Source organism: Arachis hypogaea, chromosome 10, assembly GCF_003086295.3.
Source record: "Arachis hypogaea cultivar Tifrunner chromosome 10, arahy.Tifrunner.gnm2.J5K5, whole genome shotgun sequence".
Classification (NCBI taxonomy): Eukaryota; Viridiplantae; Streptophyta; class Magnoliopsida; order Fabales; family Fabaceae; genus Arachis; species Arachis hypogaea.
In genome coordinates this window covers 2,051,257-2,070,993 of record NC_092045.1, presented here as the reverse complement: position 1 = coordinate 2,070,993, position 19,737 = coordinate 2,051,257, and the positions used below count along the sequence as shown (strand labels likewise).

General features: G+C 28.6%; 2 protein-coding genes and 1 pseudogene across 2 annotated transcripts; all 3 read left to right on the top strand.

Annotated features, from left to right (window-relative positions):
* The first annotated feature begins 3,822 nt into the window (after positions 1-3,822).
* Positions 3,823-5,212, top strand: LOC112714537 (serine/threonine-protein kinase-like protein ACR4). Its single transcript, XM_025766150.3, has one exon. It carries the CDS (start codon positions 4,070-4,072, stop codon positions 5,069-5,071), a length of 1,002 nt encoding a protein of 333 aa, XP_025621935.1. The 5' UTR covers positions 3,823-4,069; the 3' UTR covers positions 5,072-5,212.
* Positions 5,213-7,904: 2,692 nt separating this feature from the next.
* LOC112714536 (uncharacterized) lies at positions 7,905-11,872 on the top strand. The gene is made up of 7 exons (XM_072204412.1): positions 7,905-8,744; positions 9,381-9,481; positions 9,751-9,803; positions 9,930-9,985; positions 10,063-10,129; positions 11,041-11,229; positions 11,561-11,872. Exons 1-3 carry the CDS (start codon positions 8,457-8,459, stop codon positions 9,752-9,754), a joined length of 393 nt encoding a protein of 130 aa, XP_072060513.1. The 5' UTR covers positions 7,905-8,456; the 3' UTR covers positions 9,755-9,803; positions 9,930-9,985; positions 10,063-10,129; positions 11,041-11,229; positions 11,561-11,872.
* Positions 11,873-15,016: 3,144 nt separating this feature from the next.
* On the top strand, positions 15,017-18,415 carry LOC112714534 (NAC domain-containing protein 73-like; annotated as a pseudogene).
* Positions 18,416-19,737: the final 1,322 nt, after the last annotated feature.

Here is a 19,737-nt window from a genome sequence, read left to right as displayed (position 1 = left end):
TTAATTTATTGTTGAGGTCTTAGGCTATTTAGTATGGTTGTTTGAGTCATCTAAATTATTTACCGTAGTGACAAATTGTAGTTTATTTTTTTTCAGTTGCTTGAGAGAATAGTTGTTCGTGATATATTTATTAAGAAGTCATTTAGACAAGATATTTAAAATAATTTTTTAAAGATGTTTTTTAATAATTAAAATTTAATACATATAATTAATTAAACTATATTATTTTGTCAAAATTAAATCATACAAATTGATTTAGCTAAAAAAATTGATGAATTAAATATTAAATCTATTTAAATTAATATTTAAAAATGACTAAAATATTCTTATTATAAAAAATGGCTAAAATATTCTTATTTTTTATATATTAATATTAGTTTTAAAAATTCTAAATCATAACCCTTTTCTTCTATATATAATATTAATATAAAATTTTTACTTTATATTAATATTATTTTTTTATATTAAAAATATTATAGTTATTTTTTATAAAAAAAATATTAATTTAAATCGATTTAAAATTTGATTTATCGATTTTTTAGTCAAATCGATTTGTCCAATCTAATTATAATAAATTCATAATTAATCATAATAGGAGTATATAAGAGTACATAAAATTAATCATTAAATAATTTTTTGTTCAATAGCACAGCTGAATGTAAAAATTGTAATATCTTTACTAGGCACACAAAAAAAAAATGTTCTGTTCTTAGTTTTTTTATAATAGCATATATTATCCTAGCATTTGAGGTAATCCTTTTTTCATGCATAAAAATTACCCTAGATGGGAGCCTAAAATTATCCAAGACGTTGTGAGTGGAAAAGAATGGTCAATGACACCTGTTTAGAGGACATACATACTGAATTGTGGTTAGTATATATATAACAATTAATAATAGCGATAATCATCCAAGATGTTGTGAGTAGAGGAGAATGGTCAATAACACCTATTTGGAGGACATACATGTGTAATTTAGGTTGGTATATATATAATAATTAATAATATCGATATTAAAAAATAATCTGACCAAATAGATTTACAGAATTCAAAAATCTATCAAAGAGATCATGGTATGTTCTTTTGTAAATTCAAACCGTATAAGGATCATACTTTCCCAGTGTTCCTCTCAGAGCTTCTCAAGTTTCTCGAAAAGAATCACCAAAAATAATGAAAGAGAGTACCAAATTTACTACTTTTGAGAGTTTCACTAAAAAAAGTAATAATAAGAAATTTGAATTTTTGTGAGGGAGTTAACCTGCAAAAATATATATAGGTAGATAAATTAAAATATTGTATAGATAGATGTAGATCATATACACTTAAAAATAGATTAGAAACATAATCATTCTACAATTTCTCACTACTCTAAGTTCTATATTATATTCTAGAAACAATAATAATATATTATTCAACATCTATCATATACGAAATAACAATAATAAAGATATTGCAATTTTCAGCTATGCATTCAAGCTGTGATATTGGAAAAAAAATATTTAATAATTAATTTTGTGTACTCTTTATGTACTCTTATTATAATTAATTATTATTAAAATTAAATTAATAAAAAATAGAAATAATTCTTAAGAAAAGTACTCATAAATATTTTTTTAGTTTTTTTTTTAATATCTAATCATATAATACACACAATACAGATTATATAAATTTTAAAATAATCATGAAGCCTAATAAACCAAAATTATGGAATAATGAGTCATTTGACAAAAACAAAAGTGAATTCTTGGCCAATCGAACTATATAACAAAATTATAAAGAAGACATGCTATTTTTTTTATTTGTATGTTAACTATGAGGATACTGAAGAAATTAAAAATCTCCCTACATTCCTATGGAGGAATGTATATATTTAATTTTGCGTTTTTAATAATCAGAAACATATGACTAATTAATATTAATTAAGGTTATAAGCTTATCCATGCCCTTATAAAATAGCCAAAAAATAATTTGCCTTTTACATTTTTTTTATTTTTTCTCAAAAAAATATATATCTGGCTCTAAATGAATGATTACTAGTCATAGTTATTTAGAGCATTTTATATGATTGATCTATTAATCTTAGTCACTTATAATTAATATCAATTTAGAAAGTCAACTTTGTGGTAAGTGATAATTAAGGTCCAGTGTGGATAATCAACTTAATTAAACTCATTTTGATAAAATAACTTAAATAATAAATGACTCTATTAAAAATAATTTATAAATAAGTTATTTTGTATTTAGATTTTTAACTCTAAAAGTACTTATTTTATAGAAATATGATAAAAAGTAGAAGTATTATGAAAGAAGTCATTTTTTAACTTCTTTATAAGTTTCTAAATAACTTTTTAAAAAGTTGCAATTTGGTTTTGAAAATTGCACCAGACATTAATACTACTACTTTTTATGAGTCAAAAATTAAAAAAAAGTCATTTCTAGATTTTCCCAACAGGCTCTAAATCACACGCAATCATATAAAGAAATCTTATTATATGTACTACTCTTATGTTGAGTTAAAGTTAACAGAAAGTTTTTGGCTTAATTCATTATCAACCAGCTATTGTAAATGATGGGAATTAGTGGCTAAGAGAGGGGGTTGAATCTTAGTCCCATTTTTTAGTATCACTTTCTGTCTTTTAAAACATTTTTAAAAAATTTTTCGGTGTTTTATCTCATAACCAGACACAAGACATTTTTTTGGTCTCGTATCTAGTCAGGAGATATTTTTTAATTTTGTCTCCTTCGCAACAGAAACAGAAATAGAGTAAAAGAAAAAAAAATCATACTAAGAATAATCCTAGTTCAACTGTTAAGTGCAATGCAGTCTGTGTCGTATCCGATCTCTTTTAGGAAGGTCGGTTATATACAAAGACCAATCTATGAATTGGACTTTTCTAACTTATTTAAATTTAGGTCTTAATGTTGGATCAGGATATACAATAACTTTTAATTTACTTAGCTTTTAAAAAAGTTGCAGTCAACGATATGAGAAATTGAGAATAACATAGTTTCCAAGCTGTCTCTTATACCATTTACTATGAGTCAGCATTGGAATAACCCCTGCCAACCTATACACAGAATATCACAAATAATATGCAATGCAAAACACAGTCCAACACTTAGCGAAGAAAAGAATCTATTAAAATACCTACCAACAACATTACAGACAAAGCTACAAAGAATTGGAGAACTAAAAAAGACAGGGAAGTTGGTTTGCTGAAACCAAATTCTCTGTATCTGATGAATCCCCAACACCTTTTAGACTATATAAATTGAAACTTTAGTGCAAAAGTAAGTGAAAAAGGTACACATAAAGAGTGGATAGATGCACCAACCAGATCAACGATTCGTCTAATAAACCGAAACCTCGCTCAAACCACTTTAATTTATACATATCCTTTAGCAGAATTTAAGGAGCCACAATGTGTAACAACATTCTCTAATTATGTTGCTACATTTATATACTGCGCTCTGTCTTTATGTGTATGCTAACTTAGTACCATAGTCTCTTATTTAATTGTGAGAATGACCCTCATGAAAAAGTAGATTGGTCATGATATAAGTGATTTGTCCAACTAAAAATGGATTTATTTAAATCAGTTTAAAATTATCTTATGTCATATTTATTAATTATTTCTAAAATAATTACATAATATTAGATATAATAAATGTATAATTTTAAATGTTAACTATATAAAATTATAAATATTAGATTAAATAAAATAATTTTAAATTATTGTCTTTCTACCGTTACTATTTAAATTTCAGTATGTCATAATTTTTAACGTATATAAAAACAGTGGCATGGCTCCAACATTGAACTACCACAACTAATCTCACCAAATAGGCAAATACTAAATCTCTTTTTGTCAAACTTATGCTCTCTTTTTTCTCCTCCAAAGTTTAAACATACCCTCCAACTGTTTGATAAAATCTCTCATCCAATTATATTAAATCACATTTATATAATATAAAGCTAGTTTTCTCATACCACTTTGACAAACTACCCTCCAAATTCCAATTCACTTCCTGCAAGCAATTGAAAAGAGAAAAGAAGGACCAAAACTAGAAATGGACCATACCAAGATTGCTTATGATTTAGTCATGGTGGCTCTATCCATATCTCTTATAGTTCTTGCTGTTGTTCTGTTTCTTGCATGCAAGAAAAAGCCGGTTGAATCCGAGGAAACACTTCCGGTAAAATTTTGTGCTCGTGCATACCCTTTAATGGAACTTGATGCTGCCACTGATGGCTTCAACCATAGGAGAATTGTTGGCCAGGGTCGCCTAGGAACGGTTTACGCCGCAACGCTATCGAATGCAGAGCTTGTAGCTGTGAAAAGGATCCACCCTTTTCTTGTTTTGAGCAATGCAGGCTTTGGATTCTCATCTGTGTTGAAGTGGCTCTCATTGGCACAACACCCCAACGTTGTTCCAATCATAGGATTCTCCGAAGCGCCAGGGGAAAGAGTTGTAGTCATGGAGTTTATCCGAATGGCGAGCTTGGAATTCTATTTACAACAAAACCAAGATGGTGTTTCACTTCTGGATTGGAGCAAGAGGTTTAGAATTGCAGCGGGTGTAGCTAGAGGGCTTCAATACCTGCATGAAGTGGTAGCACCAAACATAGTACATGGTTGTGTTAAGTCCTTTAATGTTCTTATTGATGTGAATTTCTGTGCCAGGGTTTGTGATTATGGACTTAACTTCTTGGCACCAATGGAGAAGAGAGGGGTAGTGGGGTATGTGGATGGTGAGTATTGGAATGAGAGAGGGGGTGGTGCTACTAAAGAGAGTGATGTTTATGGTTTAGGTGTGGTGCTTTTGGAGCTTCTAAGTGGAAGAGGGTGTGAGGGAGGGTCATTGGCAAATTGGGCATTGCCTTTGATTAAGGAAATGAGTTTTGGTCAAGTTTTAGATCCCAGGCTTGTGACTCCTTCTGATATGAGTCCTTTGGTTAGATTGGCCAAAGTTGCTTCAGCTTGTGTTGGTAATCCAAGAAAGTGTAGGCCTAGTGTTGCTCAAGTTGCTACCATTTTGAACGATTTAGAAATACAAGTGTCTTTTCCATAGAAAATTATTTGTATCACTCATTTTTCTTTGTATTTTATAGTAATAAAATGGCGTTAATTGTGTATAAAATGATGGTAATAAAAGAAAAAGAGTCATCCAATTATATGTTATATAAAGTTGTTGGGTTGTGAAATTAAATTGGTATAGCAATTTTGCCTTTTCAATATTATACATATTTAGATGCAGACCAATTACCGATAAAATGATATATATTGCATGCATTTTGGGTCCATGAAAAGTAAATATATCATATCATATCATATGCACATTTTCAATAAGAGTTGATTAAAAGGGAGAGAGGGATTGAAAGTGGGATAAGTTAGGTGATTTTAATTTGACATTTATCAGATGCTAGTGATTGGTATGAGAATTTCATTGAGGAAGAAGACTAGAAGAGGGCATGGCATTATCACAAAAGTTCTGACGGGTTGAGAAGTCAGAAAAATTAGATATAAATTATTTGAAGCTACCAAAATATCATTTGGTGGGGATTATTGAAATTAAGAAGTGGACGGTGCCCTTGACATTAGGATGGTGAACATTTATGTAATGAAAGGAACATTTTCTTTTTTCCGAATCTTATGACTCTCATTATTTCAACTCTTAATCAGCTTATATTTATGTAATTTTATTTTACAGCTTTTTCATTGTTACATCGTATCCTGTATGAAGAATATAGGGCTACTTTTTTCTAATTGGTCGTTAATACAGACATATTTTAAAGAGTTCAACATACATGAACATTAAAAAACTAACTTAGTTCATCGAGTGATCAACTCATTGGTTCACTTAAATAAATATCTAAATTTAAATATTAACATTTTTTTTAATCTTCGAAAGATGGATAGCTAGTTTGTTTGTTAACTGTAAAATTGTAAAAATATGTATGACTAGTTCAATACTAATATCAGTATCTATCTATTATATATTATTAAAATTATTTTTTTTTTCTGTTAATAACATAGTTGTTATGGTCTGTTTGTATTACTAAATTTATTTTATTTTATTTATTTAAATGTATTTTTAATTAATTATTTATTTGATGATTGAGATAACTATTAAATTATTTAATATTTTGTTTGATCATATTAATCATAACTAATTAATTATATAATATTTGATTTGGCTGAAATAAATAAATTGATTTTATTTTAATTTATATTAATTTTTTCATCTTATATATCATGACTAATTATTTTTTAGAATGTCATTATTAATCATTTATTCGATTTGATTGAGATAAATATCAAATTATTTTATATTTTATTTGATCATGTTAATTATATTAATTATCTGATTTTACTAGACTAAATGAATAAATTTTATTTTAATTTATATTAATTTTTTATCTTATGTATTTTAAGTAATCATTTTTTAAAAATATTATAATTTTTATATAACATATTTATAAGATATTTTTTATTTGTTTAACTTACTTCATTGAGCTAAATAATTATAATTAATTTATTATATTAATTATTTGATTTAATTAATTTAAATATATGTTAGTTTATTTAATTTATCATCATGTAAAATAAAAAAGATAATTTAATAATAATTTCTTATTTCATGTTAAATTGTTCTTGCTCAAATTAATTTTAATATAAAAAACAAAATTTAAAAGTTTTACTCCTAAATCATGAAAAAATATTTATAAATTTAACCGTTAATATTATTTAAATAAAAATCTTGAAATGATAGAATTTTAATATAAATATTTTAATTTAATCATGAGTAATGATTATATTTGAAAACAAATAAAATTATCAATCATTGATTTTATTATTTTTAATATTAAAAATAGTTAAATTTTAAATTTAATTACATTTATGTAAGTGTTTTTATTTAACAAATTTCAAAAAAAAATATGTATTTTTATATATTATCCCGTATACAGTACATATTCTAGTTAATTGTTTTTTTTTTCGGTTTTTATTCTAGTTTTTTTTTTTGTTTTCCACGGTATCCCCCAACCCGACAGGTCAAGGACTAATCCGTCGCAGTACTGAGCTCCATTTAAGGGTTTGCTGCTGGCCAATGGGTTGCTGCATGCACAAGGCGGGATTCAAACCTCCGACACTTGTTTAAGCGGACTAGTGAGCTAATTACTAGACCAACCCAATTTGGTTCGGTTTTTATTCTAGTTAATGTTTAAAGGAGGGGAGTTGGGCTTACTTTCCTGCAGGCCAGTTTAACGCTTCAGTAGGTTCAAAACAACCATAACCCAAAAGAAGTCCATTATCCCTCTAGATATTATTGATTAATTATTGGTCAAAAATAATAAATTATGCTAATTCTATAGTATTACTTTCAAAGGAAAAAAAATTAGAAAATATTTAAATTTTTTAATAGTATAAAATTATGTGTTTGGATATTTTAATTGAAATAATTTATAAAATTTAAAGAATTTTGATAAATAAAATAAAAATTTCAATTTCCACTTGTAATGAGAAAATTTTAAGTTCTCTTTTTTCTATATCTCACTTAAAATTAACAAGAAGGAAAGTCTAAACATTAAAGAAGAAGAAAACAAGTTAGCAATTCTATTACCTTATCACTACAAGAAAAATACTCGTTCAGCCACACTTTTTTTAAGTTACATTTGAAAAGCGTAGCCTATTCATAGAATAGGCTATGCTTTTCTCAGTGTTGCCTATTTTTTAGAGAAAAGAAAACACAATTCTGGCATCATTTAAAAAGTGTAGCCTTAGATATTATAGAAATCACTTATAAAGCGTAGCCGTATATTAATATCTATGGGTACACTTTTATATCAAAGAGAGCGCTTTTTAAGAGTAGCCTATTTATTAAGTTTTGGGTGCGCTTCAAAAGTGTTGCCTAATGTATCTAAATGAAATGTCCAATAACACTTGGTAAATTTTTTGAATTTTCCTCAAATGATACATGCTTACAAACACTTAGCCAAATCAGAAAACATAACCCTTAGCCACTGAAAACATAACACTCGATCATCACTACCCTTAGCTTTTCCCTTCTTGGCGCTACTCATCACCCCCAAATCAGAGAAAAGAATCGCCATCACCAGTCAACACTCACCACTCACCACTCACCATCTCCACCAGTCACTCATATTCGTCACTCACCACTCACCACGCCATCACTAGTCTTCATCGTCGCTTCTGTTCGCTGCGCTCTCACATTAGGTAAAATTTTCCCCTTTTCATATCCATTCAGCCTCACTCACGCACTCTCATCCTCCCTCAACTCACACACACGAAAGAGAAGAAATCAGAAAAGGGGAGCACAGGAAGAAGAAGAGAAGAAGAGAGGAGAGGGGAAGGAAGGAAAGAAACGACGACGCCGCATATGGCTCCACCGCTGTCGAGCGCCAGTGAAAGAGAGCTCGAAGGAGAGAGAAAACGCGATGGAGGAGAGAAGAAAGGGGTGCTTGGTGGCCGCTGAAACTCCACCGCCATTGCTAGGGCTTCTTCCACCGCTATCATCTCCTCAAGATTCAGATTCCCTTCTTCTCTTGCATCAATTTCTCGTTCCACGCTATCATCTCCTCTCTCCCCGCTTTTCAGATCCTCATTCAATTTCTCATCATCTCGTTTTTCTCGCCATCATATCGTGGTCAAAGCCACCGATGACTCTTCCAACCTATCCGGTGATGATCCTTTTCGATCTTTCCCGTGGTTCCAATCCGACTCTGGTAATCTTTCCTTCTTTTTCCTGAAATTTCATTCAAGTAGCTGGATTTTCCTTTCACTGATTGTTGTAATTGAAGTTCATTTCAATTGCGGAATTTGATTCTGCAGCGCTAGTTGTGAAACATATTTTTGTATATATAATATTCAAATGTGTGTGCTTTTTTAGAAGATTTGAGCTGAAATCTTGAAAATTAAAATTAGTTTTTGTTGAAATGAAATGGTGGAGCTTTTGCTTCTTCTTTTCGATGTTTATGTGCTCTAAGTTATGGTTATTTTGTTTCTTCAAGGCCTAGTGATTTTGCTGCTTTAGTTGAGTTAGGTATTCTTCAAGTATAATTTATAAACTTTCAGAGGATTTTTAGGTTATTGAAGGGTGCAGTGCTTTTTGGATTCATGGCATTTGGTACTTTTTAAGTTTTAATTGATCGATAACTGAGATTGCCTTCATCAGAGTCTGCATTTTGGAAAATGATATACTGCTCTTTTATGCTGATGAGATTTATTTGCTAAGTAAAAAAAAAAGCGGCCTGGTTCACAAGCATCCCGCGTTCACGCAGGGTCCCGAGAAGGGCTGCACCCAACGGGTGTAATTTATTTGCTAAGTACTATATTGCTAATTTGTTTCAATGATTTCTCAGAAATTCAATGGGTTCACGAGGATAGAATTACATTGTTCACCGCTGATGGACTGGTGCAGATTGGAGGCTCCATCACCCCTCGCCATGTTAGCTCTTCAGATGTATGATTTTATTATGCAATTTCATTAATTTTTTCTATAATAATTTATTTAGGTAAAAAAGGTGACCCTGTCAGTGCCATTTCGGTTCTGTTAACCATGCTTGTTGGTGTTGGGATTTTAACTTTTTAGGATTTATCTTGGATTTAAAGAGAGAAGACCTAATACAAAATTTACGAAATCGCTTAGGAGTTATTTGATTTGGTTATGACTTATGAAAACACTTTGTTGTTGAATAGCTTAATATAAACTGGTTTTTTTTTGTGGTATAGGTAGTACCGAAGACTATTGGAAAAGATAGGATGCTGCTCAAGTAATGGCTCAGGTTGAGGACTTGTGTTTTCTTCACTTTGCATCGATCTGTGGAATTTTTCTACTACAAAATTCCTCAGCTGATTAAGAATATATAGTTATTTTGTTTACTGACATGATGGTGTTTGTGTTGTTGTAGTTAGTATGGGAAGGACTTGGACTCGGAGGAGGGACAGATGTCCGAAACTGGGGCAGGTAGAATGATAAAACCGATTGTGCTCTTTTGTGTCTAATGAATTTCCATATGAACTGCTTCTTTCCTTGTTTTGCAGCCTGGTTTATCAGGCTATTTCAATAGCAAATAATGCATGCTGGCCTATTGGAGAACTTGCAGTTAAGGTATGTTAATGTTATGTGCTACATTCTGATTAAATTTTGTAGAATTGTATTGTGGCTGGAATCTAATTGGCTTAGTCAGAGTTATGTGCATAATGTAGTTTTAAACTGTTAGTTTCAAAAGCCAATTAGGACAAATGGTTCTGCTCTTTGTGATTGCTATTTGACTGTTATCTTTTAATTTTCCACTTATATATTTTTGTCTTATGAAATTTTTTTGTCTAAAACAACACTTGTTGGCATAATTGACAATAAATGTATGAATTTAACTAAATTTAACTAAATGTACCCACCGTATATTCACCTGTTGGCACAATTGACAATAAATGTATAAATTTAACTAAATTTTATAAACAGAAAGTTTAACTTATTTCTTAAAAATACTTATTTGTAAATGTTTTACTATTCTATTCTATTTGTGTTTTGAGGGAACTTTTTTAAGTTGGGATTGGGTTTTGGAGTGTGGACGGGAATTTCCAAAGGAGGAAAAGAAAAGGCTGAAAAAGCAAAACCTTAGCTTATGAGCATGTGAGGGAGAGGACGACTTTCTCACTTGATAACTCAAAACCGATCATATAATCTTAATCATGAATCACACAACATGGCACTTGGCAAAGAGATGCTCATTCACCACATGTGACACCTTTTCTTGCTTATTGCTTCTGTCCCACGAATGGTTTCTGATTCATTCAAATATGTATTACATAAGGATAACCAAGAAAAAAAAAGGGAATTTCACTTACCATGAAAAAAAAAGATAGAATTAAAGCTCAATCTATTAATTCTGGAATAAAGCTCACTTGATTTAATGCTTGTTGCTTCTTTCCCTCAATTATGTTATGCTAGTGTATAAGAGAGAATATTAATTTCTCAAAGTATGACAAATTAGTTGGCAATGCTTGACTTTTTTGCAGATGAACATCACGAGATTTCTGAGCACAAGGAATGTGTAGCAGCTGTAATTTTTGTGTGTAGAAGTAGAACCCACTACACTAGCCACTAATATCGGATTGCCAAGAAGCTCTAAAGAACAATCGTAATTAGGAATGTGCCTTAATAATACTATTATGAAAATCTCACTTCCTGTTATTAATTAATCACAGGTACAGTATAGTACTTAATTACTTATTTCACATTTCCAATGGATATATATGTGTGTATATATATTAATGTAAAGTTGAGCGTACATATTAGGAGGTTAATAAAAAGAGTAGTAGGTTTGGTAAGCTTTCACTGCTATATCTTTATGCCTTTTAGGATGGCTGTGAATGCTATAAACAATGCTTGTAAAAGATATTGTCATTTGGGATTTGATGAGTTATAGGTTATTCTTTTATTGATGGGGTGATTCTTTTGTTGTTGCCTGTCAAAGTTGCTGCCTTTAGGCTTTATAAGTTAAAAAAGAATTCACTTGGTTGCTGGAATTGATTGCAGATTTGAGTTATCTTCTGTGGTCACCACATTTTAAAGCAACAGCTCAAAGAAAAAGCGACAACTTTAAAAGATGAACTTGGAGACATGAAGGCCAAACAGTAGCAACAAGAGGAAGAGATTCATGGATTGTGGAATATGGTTTAGTTATTAGAAAATACTTATGTAAGATATAATATTTTAGTTTTTCGTAGAGTATTAGTAGTAAATTTTAAGTGGTCTCTTGCTTATTTTGATATGACTATGCTTAATTTGGTGTGAGATGTATGAATATTTAAAATTAATTTCATTTTAATACTTTTGGTTCTTTATAAATATATTTTGTTTACAGATAATTTTTATTATTTAAATAAATTTAGTATAATTTTATATTTATTTTTATTTTATTTTATTTAATTCATTTAATTAAAAATACAAAATTATATATGTAATTATATTATTAAATATTATATTGTACAAAAAATTATTGGAATATTAATTATATATATATATATATATTAAAAATTAAAAAAAATAATGAGGGACCTAAGGCTACACTTATATAAAGTAGCTATAAGTATATTATTTGTTACGTTTATAAAGTGATGCAGTAGTCTTGAAAAGTGTAGCCTATTCTTTTGAATTATGGTAACCATTAGTGCTGAAAAGCGTAGCCTTTGGTCCTGGACAGCATCACTTGAAAAGCGTAGCCTATTCCCAAACGCCAAAAGTGTAGCCCTTGGTGCAGAAAAGCGTAGCCTTTGAGAATAGGCAACGGCTGAATAGGAATCACCCCAAAAAGCGTAGCCGTAGCCCAAAAAGCGTAGCGGTAGCCTAAGGTATCATTTTTTTTCACTTTTGGCTACACTTTTCAAGTGTACCTGAATGGGTATTTTTCTTGTAGTACCATATAAAGAATTTTATATATACAAGTAGTATATTAACTTCATCCAAATAAAGAATTTTGTAATTAAATATTAAATTTTCCATGCATTTAAAAGGTTCCTAAATTTAAAAATATTTCATCCAAATACAATTTTATAAATTATACACAATAATTAATAATTAAAAAACAAAATTATACACACAAGTTTTCTTATGTGGGATATGGAAAAAAATATTTGAATCTTTTAAATTTTAAAATTTTTTTAAGGGTAAAATATAATTTATTATTATTTATTTTATAAATAAAAAAATATAAAAATATTTAAAAATAAAAAATTATATTTTATCATCTCAAATAAAAATTAAAATTTAGTCAGCAAAAAAAAAAAAAAATTTAAATTTTTAAAAGAAATGTGAAGCTTAATGCCTAAGCTTCTGTTGCTTGGCTTCTATGACAAGCTCACAAAGACGTGTCGGCTGCCGCATACAAAAGTCACTATTTCTTAATTAATTCAAGCCTTATAATCTCCTGTGCTCCTGTCTTTGCTATGTACCGTACCTCCAACAATCCAACCAATAGGATCCCTCCACGTCATTATCCTTTCATGCAAATTTACCAGAACGTCACTCTATCACAAACCCTTTAATAATTATATCATAATAAGACGCTGATTGTTAACATTCGTTTTCCCCAAGCTATATGTGATTTACAAAACCACGTTGTAATCCAGCATTCTTCATCATTCTTGATATTGTTAATAATCAAGGTTTGTAAGTCCATCCTCTATACAAATACCAATAATTAAGCACATATAGTTAATTAAATTAAATTACTGTATGTTTGTGCCAACAAGCTAATATGCTCTCTCATTAGCTTCCAGCACAACTTTGTTGAATGAGAATATAGATATTCAGTTCCCAGTGTGAAGGGAACAGAGATGAATGGAGGGGGGAAAATGAGAGAGATTCGTGAAGAATTGAATATTAACGAGAATATGCAGTACTAGTGTGTATTTTTTTTTTTTGTTGGTTGGTGCAAAAAAATATATTATATTTTTAACTAAATTTCATTCTTTGTATATGTTTTATTCATTCATTTCTTATGATATGCACTATTTTTTTATATTTTTATTTTAGTACTAAAAATAATTTATATAAACAGTGAAAATATCATTTTGTTGTATATGTAGATATGTGTACCAAATTTTTAGGGTGAAGTATAATTTTGGTTTTTATAGGTCGAAAATTTTTTTTATTCCAAACATTTTTTTGCATATAAAATTATTTTTAAGATTTAACTTAATTTTAAAATCGTTCTTATTTTAGGGACTAAAATTGTATAGAAGTAATTGCAGAAGCGAAGGCACAAATGGATTTTTTTTCTTTATTTCTCCCTTCTTCTTCTTTATTTCTTTTTTATAGAAATAAAAACACTCTCTTTTTTTTATTTTATAATTTTTTTGTTATCAATAATTTAGTTTAAAATTTTAATATTTAAAAAAATAATAATTTTAAAATTTAATTTTAAATTTTAAAGACGATTTTATATAAAAAAATTTAAATCTATATTTAACGACCAAAATTATACTTAACCTAAATTTTTACACAATTTTGAGGGTACTCCAATGCAATTTGACACTAGCTACTAGCAGCGCATCACTGTTCAGCTTTGGACACACAAAACCTTAATTATGTGGATCTCTTTCTCAAAAGAATCAGGTTTGCTCCATCTCCACTATTACCTTAGATCACCTTTTTAAAGTCGTATATATAATACTTATTTGGGTATCATTATTTTGATAAAAAAAAAATTTAATAAAAAAATCTTTTTTTTTATTTTTTAATATATTTAATAAATTTTTAATAGTAAAAATAAAAGTACTACAAAAATAAAAAAAAATATTTTTTTAAAAAATTATAATTTACGTTATTTTTAAAATATTTTTTCTTAAAAAAATATTTTTTATGTAATAAACAAACCAAAAATATTTTTATATTATTATATCTAAATATAATTGATAAATAAAATTTTTTTTGTATAAATTATTCAAATATAAAATTACTTTTATTTGTTTATAACATTTATTTTAAAAAATAACTCAAAATTTTTTTTAAAAAAAACTCACCCAAATAACCTCATAAAACTTTTATGTATAATAATAAATTAATAATAATCATAATGAAACCTCTTGTTTGGCCTTAATATATAATAAGTGAAATAATTTAATTTTTTAGAACATCATAGATATAGATGTAGGAATGCATGAAAAAAAAAGAAAAGTCTAGTAGTCTAGGACGAATTTATTCTATTTTATAAAAAGCGTATATACCATAATATTAATTACTACCAAACTTGACGTCCAAGCAACCTTTCCTTATATCTAGAACCGCTTCCTTTGGTTCCCACCTTTTCTTTTTATTTCATCTATCGCTTATACCTTTTGTCCTCTTCTTCATCTGATCTTCCCTCTTTCTCTCTCCATCAGTAATCACCAATATCATCAAGCACATAAGAACCAATTCAAGGCGGTGGTAATCATAAGCTAAGCCAAGGGAGATAAAACGTGTCCCGAAAGAGATACAAATAAAGTACTACTATGCTTTCTATCTTACTTTACCTTTCTTTTAACTACATACTTAACTTGTAATTTTTTCTCCTGTTCAATTTTTGGGTATTTTTTTTTTACAATTCTGAGTATAAGGGAAGAAAAATTAGAGGGTGGTCTAATTTATTGTGATGGCATGGTGCAATGAGACTCATGAGAAAGAGATCATTGCTTCCAATAATAGTACTATTACTCTTAGACCTAAATCCGACCAAGAAATTCGAAACATAAGTTGCCCCTCATGTAGCCATAACATTCAAATAATCCAAGAGCAGGTACTCAAATTAAATTATCTTCTTTCTTTGTTTGTGGTCTTATGGTTTATTAAATAATAAATTGGTTTAATTGTTTTGATAGGGTGGAATTCATGAGTTGCCGGGTTACCAGCTGGAGTGAAGTTTGACCCAAATGACATTGAAATATTGGAGCATTTGGAGGCAAAAGTTATGTCTCATGTGTCCAACCTTCATCCTCTCATTGATGAGTTCATACCAACGCTTCAAGACGAGAATGGCATCTGTTATACACACCCAGAGAAGCTACCAGGTATTATTCTTTTATTTCTTCTATTTAATAATTTATTTTCCTAATTAATATAATTAGGACATAGGTTATTATAAACTTATTATATCATTTCTAATTTAAGGTAGGCACGCTGCACGCACGTCTTGCTATGCACGGCATGCATGAAATTAATTACTCTTTTTGTAATAATAATAACAAGAATGATTTAATTTGATCTTCTCTTTGAAAAGAATCTAATAATTATTATATATACCCACCACACGCGGGATCTTAGAATTTTATTTAAATTATTGTGATATCTTTTAAGCTTTTAAAGCATTTTTTTTAACTTGTTATATATATATATATAGATTCTATAAATTACTGGGTGATTAAAAGAAGTCTGAAAATATATAAAGATTTTACCTTTCAAGTGGTTGAGTAGTGGCAATGACTATCAAACTCTTAGGTTTAGCCATGTAAGATGTCAAATGAAAACGTTATTAACCCTTAATTATGTTCTCAGCAATGTTTATATTTTACGTCAAATTTGAACATGCCATACCAAATAGAAGGTGGGGTGTCGGCCAAAATCTATATGTCAACACCAAAAAGTGGGGTTGCTGCCATGCTACTCTTCTATTTTCATGAGCCTTCGTTATACTCAATAGATATATATACCTACCTAGATTGTTTCATATATAGCTCCTATATATCCTATATGACAAATTTAAATTTCTATTGATTGATATCTTACTGCAACATTATTTCATACATGACCCTAAATTTATCCTTGTAACCAAAACGGGAGAGAAAAGAAAAGATTGATGATTTCAAAATTCAACTTGGTCAATGATCACCTAATTTAATTTTTAAAATAAATTAAATATAGAATTAAATTTTAATATACTAATTATACACATACATTTAATTACGTATTGTTACTTTAACTAAAAATTTAAAAACATTTTGGAAGGTGAGTACATCAAAATTAAACATTTAAATATATTAATTTATTTTTCGATATCGATACATATATAATCTAATAAAAATGCTATTCGTAAAATCAGTTATTAATATATTTGTGTATAATATATGTGTGGTTTAATTATATTTCAACATACATTTTATATTAGATACTGATTTTAGTGTACACGTAGTATAGTCGATAATTCAATTATCTGATTCTAAAGTTAATGATTGATTATAGCATTATGAATGACGAAAATCATGTTAATTATACCATAACTATAAGGAAAAGTATAGGTAACCAACAACATTTTTGAATAATGTGTGAACAATGTGAATTAATAGGGTTAAAAGAGTAAATTAATCTTAAATTTAATTAATAGTCTTAAATTAGGGTGTAGTATATTTTTATTTGATTAGTGGTTATTTATGTTGTTTAAGATGGTGATTGTTTACCTAACACTCTCCTAACTATAATAATGGTCTGTAACAAAATTCAAAGAGTACGCAAAGAAAAGAATACTTTAGTATGTATTTCTTGATTGATTGAATTGAATTGTATTTTTGTAAATTATGAGGATAAAACTAAATATATATATAGAGTATTGTTCTATGAAAGATAAAAGGCAAATAAAGATAAGATAAGAACAACTAAAGATAAGATAAAAATAAGATAATAAAGACTAAAATTGTAATTGAATTTATGTATTCTGTTGGACTGAATTTGTAGACTACAAGACTTCTTTATTGTTATCATTGAATAAGGTAGAAGAGTAATTTAATAATTTGGAACTTTTTAATTTTACACCATATCTCATCTCCTTTTGTCAAGATTATTTGCATAAATTTCTTAACATAAGAGTTTCTTTATATAATAAGTATGAGACAAATGAAAGATTATTATTAAACTGTTCCTCTGTGAATGAATTAATGATGTAGGAGTAAAGAAAGATGGGCAGATTCGGCACTTCTTCCACAGGCCTTCAAAAGCATACACAACAGGAACAAGGAAGAGAAGAAAGGTTCACACCGATGAAGATGGAAGCGAAACAAGGTGGCACAAAACCGGAAAAACAAGAGCGGTGGTGGCCGGCGGCCTAGTCAAGGGTTTCAAGAAGATTCTAGTACTATACACCAACTATGGGAGGCAAAAAAAGCCTGAGAAAACTAACTGGGTGATGCATCAATACCATCTTGGAAGCAATGAAGAAGAGAGAGATGGAGAACTAGTAGTTTCAAAAGTGTTCTATCAAACACAACCTAGACAATGCGGCAATTCCATTGTTATAAAGGAAGATGATGATGATCTTCCCTATGGAAAGATATTGATGATGAATAACAGAAAGAAGCACAAAAATAATGATGATGCTGCTCCTGTTGTGGACTACTACATAAATTATGACCATGTTGAGCATCATCATAATCACAATCATAATAGTCAAAGATGTTCATCACCTACTCAACTTATTCCAAACTTGGTCCTCCAAGGTGATTCCTCTTCTCTTTTTCGCTTTGCTTCATCATCACTGGATGGGAATGCCAACAAAACAAGACTTTTTGAGAGAAAGTTGTAGTAATTCGTTCATTATTATTATTTCTTTGACTAAGTGACAATATTTATTCTATACATACATGATATATGGGATTAATATAAGAAAAAGTCTAGGGGCCAGCAGTTTTATTGAATTTTGGCCAGCATGTAACCAGCAGGAGAAGGTGAGACATTGGATGAAATCTCATACCAATCTCACACCATCAAATCATCATTGATGGCTAGTTGATGGCTAACAATCACAAAAATTGCTGGCCCTTAGCATTCCTCTTGATATAATTAGAGTGACATGTAATTAAGTTGATTGGCTTTGATGTGAATTAAGGACTCACTCATATAATCAAAGGTGTTTATTTGTAGTAATATTGGTTTTTATGTTAATTTTAGTGCTTAGGTACATTCAAATTTTGTGGTATAAATAGTAAGGTTATTATTGTCCATTCATAACTTTGTTAAATAATGAATTAAAATGTTTCTCTTTCTCTTTTTTGTTTTTCTCCAATAATATATCTTGAATATAAAATACTGGAAAATCATATATAGATGTTCATTTAATTTCTACATTATTTCTCGGCAACATATACAACTTGACTTGGAACGAAAGTTATCCATTTTGTTATTGATCTTAATAGTAGCTAGCTAGCTATATAGCCTTTCCGTTTCTTTTCGAATAAATCCGACCGACTTTAATTTGATATATTGAAATAATGTAAAAGGCCATAGATTCTCCCTACTGATTCCGCTCCTTATGAGAGTCTATATATTATTATGTTTTAATCACATAGAATTAATATGGAACCATAAACATGCATTATCTGTAACGAACTTATTGAGGTCGTCAAGTACCGATAGCGTATGCGAAAATACAAGAAAATATGAAACTTTTAATTACAAAAGTTGGAAACCTTATTCTTCAAGGATCATTACCCGTATTCGCTGGAAAAAAGAAACAAACATTCAATAACGTACAAACAATCGAAAAGAATAGAATAATGTCATATCATACGTGGATAGTAATTAAAGTTTCTTAATCAGAATGAATGTCTATCCAACAAATAAATTATTAGAGTAATGAAAATAAAGGAGCATCCTGAATAGACTAAATATCCTATTCCTAACTGTGTTGTAAATTTATTAGGTGACTATTAATTTAAAGATATTTCTGTATGAAAATAATTTGACATATCTATATTTTAAGGTTGAGGACAAGTGTGCAGATTATTAAAATGAGGTGAATGATATCCTATTCTCTCTAAAGTAAGATATAAGTTATTTTTTTTATGTGTTATATTTTAATTTGATGTTTATTTTAATATATCTGTTTATATTTATTAAAATATTAATTTAAAAATTTTCTTATATTAATTAAATTCTAAACTAAAAAATTGATGTGATAAATTAAAAATAGAAACACAAATTAGTATCACCCGTAAAAATTTTCAAGTTAAAAAGTTTATCATGTCAAGTAAATTTTTAAATTTAGAAATTTATTCTATACAATTTGGTTACGAATTATATAAAAGAAGAAATTAAAGTACTTTATATCTTATTTTTTAAAAATTAATATAGCTAGTTTGTAATTATTTTTTTATGAAGATCTGGATTTTTATTTAATTTTTATTAGAAATTAGAGATTTTGTGTGAAAAATAAAAGAGTAATATATAATATTATTTTTCAAATATTT

What these genes read in the sequence shown, in the direction of transcription:
- LOC112714536 (XM_072204412.1), top strand. Translation starts at nt 8,457, where the DNA reads ATGGAGGAGAGAAGAAAGGGGTGCTTGGTGGCCGCTGAAACTCCACCG. An exon ending in GTGGTTCCAATCCGACTCTG is followed by an intron (nt 8,745 to 9,380) that starts GTAATCTTTCCT and finishes ATGATTTCTCAG; the next exon opens with AAATTCAATGGGTTCACGAG.
- LOC112714537 (XM_025766150.3), top strand. Translation starts at nt 4,070, where the DNA reads ATGGACCATACCAAGATTGCTTATGATTTAGTCATGGTGGCTCTATCC.